This window comes from Haemorhous mexicanus, chromosome 12 (assembly GCF_027477595.1).
Source record: "Haemorhous mexicanus isolate bHaeMex1 chromosome 12, bHaeMex1.pri, whole genome shotgun sequence".
Taxonomy (NCBI): domain Eukaryota; kingdom Metazoa; phylum Chordata; class Aves; order Passeriformes; family Fringillidae; genus Haemorhous; species Haemorhous mexicanus.
Window position 1 is genome coordinate 20774643 of NC_082352.1, and position 12384 is coordinate 20787026.

The following is a 12384-nucleotide window of genomic DNA, read 5'->3' on the forward strand; positions in this document are numbered from 1 at the left end:
GAAGAGCAGCAGCAGTAATTGCACAGACACAGCCCTGGCAAGGCTGTGGGACGCGCAGATGTTCCAGCACCTCTGACAACACAACCTGGGAGACACAGGGCCCCCAGGAGGGATGAAACCACTGTTTCTCCTCGCTGAGAGCCACGTGATTTTGGGGAGATCAGAGGCACAAGCAGCCCTGAGCTGTGTCCCCACCCAGCCCATCAGATGTGCAGATGTGCTCCCACCTTGGAGCTGTCACAATAAACCTCTCTCCACATGGCTGGAGGCAAACTGCCACCAAGACATTCCTGGCCATTCCCAGCGAGTCCTGGCCACTAAGGAAAGGCCCAGCCTGCGTGGAGAAGTGCATGGAAAAGCCATTAGGATGCACATCCTACTTTGGAAGTGCTGGAGCTGTGGAGCAGCATGTTCAGTTTTCTCACATTCATAACCGAGGGTGGAACAGATGGCGAAGGTTTGGGAGGAAGCTAATGTAATACAGAGGAAGAGATAATATGTGGATTTAAATAACCCACAATGCCAGCAACAATTTGTTCTAGCAGGAATTGCACGGTGCTAGCAGGGTTTTGTTCCAGTGGCCTGGCAGAGAGGGGGTGGCTGGACAGGAGCAGGGGAAGATGTAGGGGAGAAACAGGAGGTGCAGGATCTGTGCTCCAACCTCCTGCCCAAACCTGTGACCTCACCTGCCATCAGAAGCATTTCAGACTTCAGGGAGTGGTGAATCCCTGAGGAGGAGGAGGGGAAGGCTGAGGGGGAAGGATTTATCCCACAGACCCCACATCCATCCCCACGCAGCACAGGACACTCACACACTGCATCCTGCAACCTCCCTGCATCCTGCTCCAGCTCCACATCCCCCCACAGCAAATCAAGGCTTCTCAGTCCCCCCAAAAGACCAATTCCCCACACTGGCCTGAAATCCCCCTTCCCTGGGGCCTGGCAGGGCAAGGCAGTGTGGACAGGTGTGTGAGAGCCCACACTGCTCCAGCCTCTCCCCTGGGTGCCAGCAATGCCAGGTCCCTAAAAGGAGGGGCTCCAAGGGCAGCTCCCAGCTCCCTCCAGCTGGGCTCCAGCATGAGCAGGAGGGATGCTCGGAGCTGAGCATGGCTATTTTTGCCCTACCTGAGGTATCCCTGAGCAGAAGCGAGGTCACCCTCACAGCTTAGCTTGTTTTAAAAATAATCTGCCCTAAACCAGCTCTGCACAAGCCATCCATGAGCCCAGGACTTGGCTCTGTGCTGGAGTGGCAGCTCCAGCTTCCAAAGGCAGCACACCTCTGGCAGTGCTGGAACAAGCTGGGGGTGCGGGTTTCACAAAAACACACCCCAAAAAAAAATCACTGCTCCTCATTCCTGTCTGAAAAACAAGCTGGGAGCCATGGGGCCTTGAATCCAAGCTTTTCCAAAGCTGCACAGGCCAGGATGCAGACTCCACAGAGGAGTCTGTGAGAACTGTAGGAACTTTGTTCTCCTCTGTCACTTTTCCCCAGTCCTTTAAAAGAAGCTCCCAGAACAAACCCCCTTTGTTGGGATTGCACACCAGGAATTGAAAATTCCTCTCATAAAGGTCATTTCTTGAGGCCACGGCTCAGAAACCTCGATGAAATTCAGCACTGCTTGGTGTTGGCTCTCAGGGGATTTGGGGCCTTTGGGGTCACTGAGCCACACAAATGCTTTAAAATGACATTTAAGGCCACCTGATCTCTCTGTGCCTCTGTGGGCACTGACCCCAGCACCCAGGGGACAAACTCAGAGCAATTGTCAGCATTGGGGCAGAGGAAAATGGGAGCCAACGCACCAGGACTGGTGCCGGTGTTGTGGGATTAAGGGATTTATGGGAATGTCCCCATCCTTCCCAGCCTTAAAGGCCCACGAGGCACAAAGCCTGGGCCTGGATGCTTCACAGGTTCCTGGAGCCTTTGAGGAGAACTGAAACGGGAAAGGGAAAAAGGAATTGTTGAGAGACTGGCAAGGGAAAGGAGCTTTCTAAAACCCCAGCGAGTGTTTTATCCACAAACCACAGCCCGTGGCAGGGCTAGGGAGGAAGAGAAGGCAGCAGATCTCCTTCCCTGCAGGTGCTGCACATCTGCCGCTTCTGGAAGGGAGGAGAAGCGCTTTGGGCACTGAGCAGCTCAGTGGGAAGGGCCGGGCTCAGGCACCGCCTGATCCATCACCTCGTCCCCGTTCAGCAGCGGCGGCCCCCTGCTCTGCCAGAGCCTTCAGGGACCGCCCTGCTCTGCCTGAGGGCACCGGGGCCGTGAGGGGGCTCGAGGCCCGGCCCTTCGATACTGGGGGCGTGAGGGGGCTCCAGGCCCGGCCCTTCGATACTGGGGCCATGAGGGGGCTCGAGGCCTCGGCCCTTCAGCACCGGGGCCGTGAGGGGGCTCCAGGCCCGGCCCTTCGATACTGGGGGCGTGAGGGGCTCGAGGCCCGGCCATTCGATACTGGGGGCGTGAGGGGGCTCCAGGCCCGGCCCTTCGATACTGGGGGCGTGAGGGGGCTCCAGGCCCGGCCCTTCGATACTGGGGGCGTGAGGGGGCTCGAGGCCCGGCCCTTCGATACTGGGGGCGTGAGGGGGCTCCAGGCCCGGCCCTTCGATACTGGGGGCGTGAGGGGGCTCCAGGCCCGGCCCTTCGATACTGGGGGCGTGAGGGGGCTCCAGGCCCGGCCCTTCGATACTGGGGGCGTGAGGGGGCTCCAGGCCCGGCCCTTCACGGTGCTTTGTCCCACCGCACCCCAGGGACGTGAGGGCAGCAGCACAAAGCCAGCCCTGACTGTTCCCCGCAGCGTCACACAGAGCAAATCCCAGCCCAAAGGCAAAAATTCCCGGGGAAGGAACAGCAACAGAAGCTCTGAAGGCATCTCCCGGCTGAGGGATCTCCGAGAGCCCCTCGTGCCCCCGCGGGGGTGGCGGGGAGGGATGCCGGCAGCCTCTCCCTCCTTCCCTCCCTCCCTCCTCCGGCAGCGAGCGGCTGAGGGGCGGATTTGCCAGCAGATATTGCAGGCAGGTTTCGCTGTCGCTGGGGGAAGGCAGGAGCACGCAGCCAATCTGCAGGGAGCTGCCGGAGCCGGGGCTGCGGGCACGGGGCTCGGCACAGCCTCCCCCGGCACGGCAGCGGGGACGGAGCCCGGCAGCGGCACCTCCCCGCTGGATCTCCCCTTGCTGTTGCAATAGGGCAGGAAATAAAACACACTCACACGCTGAGATATCCAAGGCGAAAAAAGGCACGCTTATTTCCCGACTTCAGTAATTATAGAATTCCGAAAGCGTTCATGGATTGGAGGATGAAATTGCTGCCTCTCCAACCACACTGGTCAAACCAATAGTGCATCAATTCTCTCTTCCTCCAGAAAGGAATGCAAAACAATCATTATTTACATGAAAAGTGGGTGAGAAACTCCGTTACAAAAATGTAAACACCAGAAGGCTTAGAAGAACTTTAGAGGAACAGGGCGGCACCCTTGCCAGAGCTGCCAGGTTATTCCTGAAGGGATTCATCCCAGGTGGAGATGAATTTCCCTTCCTTTTTTAGGCACCTTTAGCCCTAAAGGTCGTAAAATGAGTTAGAAATAAAACCTGGGTGTTTTCTCCACCCCAGCCTGTTTGGGGTGTGAAGCTTCCCTGTGAATGGAGGTGTTCCCATTTGGGAACCTGGGGACTCATTTGGCATTAACCTCCCCGGGATTAAACCCTGTGATTTATCCCTGTGGCCTCCCAGCTTCAAGTTTTCCCATTTATTTCTTTCCCCATCGGGAGCCATCCCCAGGTTTCCCAACACAATCATTCCTGGGTTTTCCTAATTCCTCTCATCTCAAGCAACCAGGTTCACCTCAATCCCAGCTGTCAGCTGAGTGCCCAGACAAACAGAAGCCATCACTTCATGGCAATAAAGAGGAAGAGGAGTCCTGTTGCCATCACAGCTCTGGAATGAGGCAGGGCTGAGCATTGCTGCAGGGGTTGTCTCTTCTTAAGACAAATAATAATCACAAACTGTTCCTCCTCTAATCCCTTTCGTGTTCAGACAACCCGAGGTAAATAATCTTCAGAGAGAAATGGGATGTTCAACTCGACAGGGTCCTTTTCAAAGTCTTTTCATCTCCAGGGCCTTTGATGTACCCGGGAGCACCTTCCTGGCTCTGCTCCTGTCATCTGGATATGGGGATTGAGCCCAGTTCCATCTCTTAGCTTGGAAAATTTGGGGCCAAACACCAGCTTTTGACTGCATTAGAAACAAATTTTGACTGCTGTTTTTAGAATAGAAATCTTAAAATGAGAGCTTCAAACATACATAAACAAACACGGAGCACCTGGAAGATGGGGATTGAACCAGGGGTGACAAATCAGTTCTTTAAGAGGCTAAAGGATCTCTAAGAAGGATTTCTCTTTTTTTTTAGCCTTTTTTTCCCTAGAAGCAGGTTTTTCCATCCCACCCAACTCACTTTCACTCACACAAGCACTTTTAGCATCTCCTGGGCCCCTTCCTGGAGCCACGGGAGCTGCTGCAATCCGCCGGAGAAAGCCAAGTGGCTCCCTGATGTTTCCTTTGCTAAATGCTCCTTAACCATTTCACAGAGCCTGTTCCTGGCAATGATGTGACAATTCAGCACAAATGTCACCGAGCTGCTAAGTTTGCAGCCCTTTCTGCAATGCTGAGGCTGGAAAATGGTGCATATCTTTTTTTTTTTTTTTTTTTTTTTTTTTTTTGCTGATCCAAGTCCTTAGTAATTACATTTAATAGATCCCGGAGGGATTCCTAGGTAACCTGCACTCTGGTTTCCATGGCAGAGAGGCAGAGCTTGTACCCTGTGATAACAGATAATAATGGATTGCTAATGCTTAAATTAATTATGCCACAATTGCATTTGTAAACCAGCTGTCCGTCGTATTCCCAGAAAAACTCCGGAGTTGCTACACAACACTTCCAGGATAAAAACAAACAAGGCAGAGGGGCAGGAATTACTCTACAGCTACAATTACTGTTATTACTCCTGTGCCATAACCATGGCTTATTCCTATTTTAGTCTTTCCATGGGTTAAGGTCTAAGTTTCTGTTCTTTAAGCTTGGAAACAAAGCTTGAAGATCCTTGGAGAGCCAACCTGTTGATGGAGAAGGATCCTTTTGCCCAGCTGATATTGGTGTAGATTCCCATCCTTGGCAGATGTTTTCCTTCTCCTGTGAAGGACTCCAGAGATACTATTGTAAAAAAATTGAAATTTGGCCCTACCAAACTGTGACAGCAACAGGCAAAGCTGCCAATCAGGGGCCGTGTCTCCTCTTTTTAAAGGCTCCTGCTGGAGGTTGGAACACAGTGGGAAGGGTTTAAAAGCCACTGGTTTTAAAGCACTGGTTCTTTGCTGCAGCAAAAGGGAGTTCAGTGCCCTGCAGCCAGGCTGGGCTCAGCAAAGCCTCTCTCCCAAAGCTCAGCTCCAGCACTGAGCCATCTCCTGCTCAGGCACAGAGCCGGAATGATGCTCAGTGCTGTCACATCTCCCAGGCCATCCCTGCCATGGGAGGGCAGAAGGGCAAACCTTCCCCCTGAGCAGAGGGGAAGGCAGTGAGACCTCGCAAGACAGAAATCAGGCAGACATCAGCACTGAAAAGTGCAGCAAGATCCGTAATTGGAGCTAAAACAGAAGCTTTGGAGGGGCAAAACTGCTTATCCAGCAGCAGCTGCCATTCCCTGCCATTCCCACCTGGCCAGCAGCACAGGGAGGAGGGGGTTAAAAACAGGGAGCTGTAAAAAGGAGGCAGAATTTGTGAGCTGGATTTCAGCTGGTTGGTTCGAAGAGCTCCCACCTCTGCCTGGTCATCCTGTTCCTGGGATGGGGAATGTGGCAGATCCTGTACCTGCAGTGGCAAAGGAAAGATTTTCTCCTGCCCCTGCCCTGCCCAGGGCTGCAGGAGGCAAACAGGCCCAGCCTGAGCAGAACTCTGTGCACGGGGATCCAGGAGTGCCAGTGTGAGCAGGTGTTGGATCCCCACGGTTTTCCAGCTGAGGGCACAGCTTTGATGCCCTGTGTGTAAATCACAGAACCATGGGATCATTTCCATTTACCTGGAAAATGCTCTGGAATGGAGTCCCACCATTCCCCCAGCACTGCTCCATGTCCCCAAGTGCCACATCCACACAGCTCCGGGGATGGGGACTCCACCACTGCCCTGGGTGAAGAATTATTCCCAAATATCCAATCTGAACATCTGTGGTACAACTGGAGGCTGATTCCTCTTGTCCTGTTGCTGTTTCTTGGGAGAAGTGAGCAGTGAAGGCTGAGCTCCCTCCCCAAAGGGCTGGACTCCTAGTGCATCCCAAAGTGAGGGAACAGGGAATTTGAGCAGGGGCAGCGCTGGCTGTGCTGCTTTGGCAGGGAATTCCTCCATGGAGCAGCCCAGGGATGGGGCTGAGCCCTCCCTGGCTGCGGGGCCGGGGCAGGAGCTCATTCCGCGCCTCGACGGGGCCGTGCCAAGGCAAACAATGACACTGATAATCGCCTGCAATCTGTTATTATATTACCAGCAGCTCAAAAACCCTAAAACCCAATAATCTTCTGAAATGCAGCTAATCCCTCCCAGCGCCAGCAAGGCCGGGCTTGGCACGGCCGGGCTGGGGAAGGGAAGGAGCAGTGAGCAGGGGGTGGTTGCTGCCTTTGGAAGCTTTTTGTGGCACAGGAGGAGAGGTGTGCCGGGAGCAGCCAGCCCTGGATGAGTACCTGGCTGCTCTGCGCAATCCCTGCCTTGGCTTGGCTGCCTTTGACCCTGTTGCTAAGCTACAAATATGCCTTTCCAGCAGGCTCCAGCATCCTGGCTCCCACCCACTCCCAAACGCCAGCTGAATCAGGCTGCTCGGAACAGAAACCATCCTCGGGCAGCCGGGAGCTGCTTTTCCCCATGCCTTTTCCAGCAGCTCCCCAGAGCCACCCAGGGAAAGCTCCCAGGGGGTGCCCAGTCCTGTCCCCACTCCATCCCAGCAACGTGGAGAGTGCCAGGAGGGGGCAAGAGCCTGGGGAAAAGCGTTTGGAGCATCCAAGCCCTGGGATGCAGCAGGAATAGCTGAGGATCCCAGCAAATCCAAGAAAAAGCAACCACCCACCTGCTGCCAGCAGCACTCGCCCTGTGCGAGCCACGCTCACACCGTGGCACCAGGGATGAGGTGCCAGGATGGATGAGGTGCCAGGGATGTTCTCCTGACCAGTGTCCTGCAGAAGGATGTGTTGGAGGGCTGGCTTCAGTGGCCTGCTGTTGCTGGGATGTTGGTGGGGTCCCACAGGATTGTCCAGGACGTGCTCCAGGGAAAACAATGGATGCTCCCTGAGGGATTGAACCATTCCTGGCATGTTCAGCCCAGCTGGAGTGGGGGTGTGCACAGGGCAGCTGCAGTGGGGTTCCTGCAATGCTTTCCAGGTGAAATCACAGAATCCCAGCATGGTTTGGGTTGGAAGGACCTTAAAGCCCATCCCATGGCAGGGACACCTTCCACCATCCCAGGTTGTTCCAAGCCCTGTCCAACGTCGGCTTGGACACTCCCAGGTGGTTCCCAGGAGGTTCATTTGGTCCATATAAACTCAGGAAAGGTTATGAGAGCATTCCCAAACTGTTGCCTGAACATGGACCCCCAGGATACCTGGAAAACAGCTGTGTTTATTGGGAAATGTCCTGGACACTTCAAACAATCCCCAAACCACTCTAAGATCCCATATAATCTGCTATTTGGTTGTTTTTTTCCTTTTGATTGACCACCTAATAAACAATCAATTTTAGTTCTGTTTTTAAGGCCAGAGTTCCCATGGCAGTGGCATGGGATGATCCATGATCCATCAGGGGGGGTACAGCCAAGTGTTTGTTTGGCAGCTTCAAAAATCCTCCAAGGGTTCCTGGGCACTTGGGAGGTGTCAGTTGGGATCTGCTCATCCCCACTGGCTGCCTGGACTCCCAGAGCAGATTCTCCTGGATTCTCCCCAGATTCTTCTGGAATCCCTGCAGAATTCCAAGGATCCATCTAACTTCTGTCCTTCTCTTTCTCTTGCAGGGTTCAGCTCCCATCCTGGTAGTCATGGTGATCTTACTAAATATTGGAGTCGCCATTTTGTTTATTAACTTTTTCATCTAATTCAAGACTGTCTTGTTTGCAAAAATAACAGTTACATGTATGAATGGGGGAAAAAAAACAAAAACAAAACAAAACAAAAAAACCAGAACCAAACAACAACAACAAAAAAAAACAAACAAAGGGAAAAATCATAACTCGAACTGTCCTCTGACAATTTCCAAGTCTTTTCACAGAAGAACAACAAATGATCGAGTCTCACTCACAGTTTGCCTTTTTTCCTGGGTAATGTTTTTTGGATTTTAGCCAAAATTCTTTGCTTGTATAACACTATGCTGTGTGGCATGGCAAAATGCTATCAACACTCTGCCCCCCCAACACTGGGAAGGATGAGAAGGAATCCCAACAAAAGAAAAAACCTCGTTTCCCTTCCCCTCACCCCCCCCCCCCAAAAGAAAAAAATTGTCTTTGTAACAACAGCAATGAACCCCAAAATGGAGATGAGACAAGGGGACCATGGGGAGAGTTTGGGTGGAGTGGGGATGGGTTCTGGGATGCTCCAGGCTGAGCTTCCTAGGGAAATCCAGAACAGCTTTAATGATAAATGGGAGAGAAAAGCAGAACCAGGCTTTTCACCCTTTGGAAATGGAGGAATGCTGCTGTGAGGAGGAGAGAAGGAGCACAGGGAAGGAATGAACCCTGTCTGGATGGGAAAATGGCTGAACAGGCCCCGTTCTGATCCTTGTTTTTAAAACAAAAATTGGCTTTTTGCAGAATTCCTCGGGGCAGGGGGGAACAGGGAACACGAGGTGTGAGCAGCAGCCCCAGCACCCTCCTGCCTTCACTCCTCCTCCCCAGGCTGCTCCTCACCCATGGCAAGGTAGGAAAACCACCCAGAGCTACTTTTAATTCACAGCCAATTTCTCCTGGCTAAAAATCCCCCCAGAAAAGCCCTTGGAGGCTCCTCCAGCAGCACGGATGGAGTGGCTGATGGTGCTGTGCTGCTGAGGAGCATCCAGCCCATCCCAAAAAATGTGCACAGGGAGCAGGGTGGGGAGGGACAGGGGACAGAGGGCTCAATTCCAATCCACTGAGGATGACAATAAAACAAAACCAAGCAAAAATTCAACTGTTTCTTAAAGGCACCTGGGGAGGAGCACCTGGAGCATGTCCCAGAGAGGAGGGAGAGGGTGGTGGGTTTGTCTCTTACATCTTGCTGTGGACTGTTTCAGACATCATGCTTGGGCTCTGAGCATGTAGTATTTTGCACTTTGTAATGCAGGATGTATATTCCAGCTTCCAACATGTCCCTGTATTAAAAAAAAAAAGAAAAAAAAAGAAAAAAAAAGAAGAAAAAAAAAAGAAAAAAAAAGAAAAAAAAAGAAAATCAAACCAAACATCATTGGCAATGGCAGCCTCTAAGGATGTATTTTCTTTCTTTTTTTTTTTTTTCTATGTCACTTAATTTGTTCGTTTCTACCATCTTTGTACTATGCCTGCCTTGATTTTTGTCCCCTCCCTGTCCCCACGGATAATCTGCATACTCATTAAAGATGCGTATCCCTGTTCTGAGCTGTCCTGGTGCCGATCACACAGCGCGCTCTCAGCTCCAGCCCTGGGCAGTGGCGCTCCCAAAGCTCCCGTCCCTCCCCTCGGTGCTCCCCCACCAGCAGCTCCCAGGGCTCCTTTGGGATTTGGCAGGGCCAGGGACCAAATCCCACCCTCATCCCCCCCTGCAGCTGCAGCAGGAGAAGGGTGCAGGAGGGTGGCAGGTCCCGAGGGGGGTGAGACCCTCCCAGGAGATTTTGGGGGTGGGGAAGGAGGGAAAAGCCCTTCCCGACATTCACGTCCAGAGTTGTTGGATCCAGCCCGGACTCGTGGACTCAGCTTTGCTTTGCTTCTGTTTTAGCTGTTTCTCTGCTACCTTTTCAGCAGATTTCTTATTACACTGCACTGGATTGCTATATTTTTAACCAGAAATAAACTAAGGATTAGAGCATGTGCCAGTTAAATTCAGTTCTTTTCCTTACATGGTCTGATTCCCTCCTGTCGCAGTTTTGCTTCCTCTTCTCCTTCCTTTCCCTTTCCAGGCACAGGGCTATGGGTGGACAGGGGAAAGGATAATTTTGAAATTCCATTTTCCACAGTAACTGTCCATCATCTTCCCACCTTTTCCTTTTTTTGTGTTGTTTTGGATTTTCCTTTTGGGTCCTTAGTCATATTTTTTTTTCCCCTCTTCAAGGCTCACTGCACACTTGAAATGAACCAAAAAAACCCCACATATTGGGATTGCAGCCTTGGGAATTCACCCCTGGGATTTGGAATTCTTCTTCTACTCTTTGGAAAGACTCTAAAGGACTTTTTTTTTTTTTTTTTTTGTGCATTTGAGTGCAGGACACAAAGGTCCTGTCAGGAGCAGGTTAAACAGAGCCCTGCAGACACAGATATTTAGGTATCTGCAAAACAGCACCAAAATGCCTCTTGTTATCCATCAAATAAAAGCACTGGTGGTTTCCTGATTTTTCCCACTGGATTTTTCCCACTGCTGCCTGCCCAGTTATTCCTGCTCTTGCCCCTGGACCAGCACAGGATTTTTCAGCTCTCTGTTCCGCTTGGTCAAGCTGAGGTTTGCTCAGTAGGAAAGACAGCCACAGACTAGTATTAATTGGCTCCCAACCCACACGGTCCAAAATAATGATTCCTTTCTTAATCCCGAGGAGTTGAGCAATTTGTCTCAGTCCTGGGCTTTTCACATTTGCCCAAGGCCAGAAATATTCCTGAGAAGTAGCCCAGAGAGAGAGGTAATTCAGTGTATTTCCCTGTCTTATGAGCCTGGCTCCTGCACATCTACCTAAGGCCCATTAAAATGCCCACCAAGGTGGGCCATAAATCCATGGAAATTATCCAGCCCTGCTGCTTTATGTCCAGGCTGGCAGCTGCACTTGGTCAGTTGAAGGTTTGGATCATTTTGTAAGGCTGCACTGGAATTTTTATGTTCTGCCAGCACAAGGAGGGGCTAGCACAGCAGAGCCATTGGGAAGGGGGAATTTGGGAAGGGAGATTTGGATCCCACCTGTGTGAGAGGAGCTGCTCCAGCACTGCATCCTTGGGAAAAACAGGAAGGAAGAAGGAAGACAAACCCCCTGTGCCACGTCAGCTGCTCCCAGCCCATCTGGTGTCTGGGTGGTTGTACCCAAGACCCAGATTCCAGCACTCCCCAGAGCCCCAGCTTCCAGAGATGCCGAGCTGTGGCAGCATCCCTGCCAGGAAAACAGCCAGACTGCATCGGAGGGGGAGGAGCAACAGCAGAAACAGGGTGGGACCCACGGCGGAGGGCTTAATTGAGACCTAAGGACTAATTACACACGGCAGCTTTGGCAAGTGCAGGGAGGATGGAAAGCAGGGATTTTTGGAAGCTGTCACACAGACAGGGTGGCTCCAGAGGGCTGTGCTGAGGCAGGATGGAGCAGGGATGGGATGGGATCTCCTGAGCTGGGGGTGAGGGGTTTGCAGGGAACAGAATCCTGACAGCTTTTCCTGCTTTAGGGAACAGCTCAGCTCCTTGTACAGCTCCTGAATGACTGCAGCAGTTGTGGGATCATCAGATCGTGGAATGGGATGGGTTGGAAGGGATCTTAAAGCCCCAAAGTGCTCCAAGCCCTGTCCAACCTGGCCTTGGGCACTGCCAGGGATCCAGGGGCAGCCACAGCTGCTCTGGTCACCCTGTGCCAGGGCCTGCCCACCTTCCCAGGGAGTGGCAAATCCCTCAAAACTTTGCACAGAAAGATGTGAACTTACCCAAGTGAGAGGACAACAGGGCGAGTGGCTGAGCAAGGTGAGGGATTCCTTCCTGGATTAACAAGAAATGCTTTGTTTTCACTTTTCCCAGATCATCAATAAATGCTTTGTTTTCTCCTCTCCCAGATCATCAATAAATGCTTTGTTTTCTCCTCTCCCAGATCATCAATAAATGCTTTGTTTTCACCTCTCACCTGTTATCTCATAGGAAAGGTCCCTCCCTGCCAGCCATGTTTGTTTCTCACCAATTAAAGCTCCCTGTCAGCTCTATTTAATCTTCCTTCTGTCCTAATGAGCCCGGCAGATCCCAGCCCTGCTCTCTGGAGAGCTGCATCCCTGGGGATGGCCCTGCCACAGCAATACCCAGGGCACCTGGAATTCCCTGCACAAGGACAGCCAGTCCTGGTGGCACCTCCAGGCATCACTTGGCTGCTGCAGCACACACTTGGATCCCATCTGCTGTCCCCGAGGACACAGCACTGCTCTGCTGGGAAGGAAGGAATGCCTTGAGGAGAGGGGCTGAAAAACAAAGCCTTGGAGC

At 52.3% G+C, this 12384-nt stretch overlaps 1 protein-coding gene and 1 long non-coding RNA gene across 2 annotated transcripts in view; one reads left to right on the plus strand and one right to left on the minus strand.

The window, feature by feature from the left end:
* The window catches only part of JPH3 (junctophilin 3), a 46688-nt gene extending 37074 nt beyond the window's left edge, over positions 1–9614 (plus strand). The window contains exon 5 of the mRNA XM_059857490.1: positions 8028–9614. Within this exon, the coding sequence (XP_059713473.1) occupies positions 8028–8108 (81 nt within the window). The 3' untranslated portion in view covers positions 8109–9614. The remainder of the gene's footprint in view (positions 1–8027) is intronic.
* On the minus strand, positions 7620–11112 carry LOC132332849 (uncharacterized). Its single transcript, XR_009487998.1, has 2 exons — positions 10076–11112; positions 7620–9355 (listed from the first exon to the last, which is right to left on the minus strand). It is a non-coding gene; the product is annotated as an uncharacterized LOC132332849 (long non-coding RNA).
* Positions 11113–12384: the final 1272 nt, after the last annotated feature.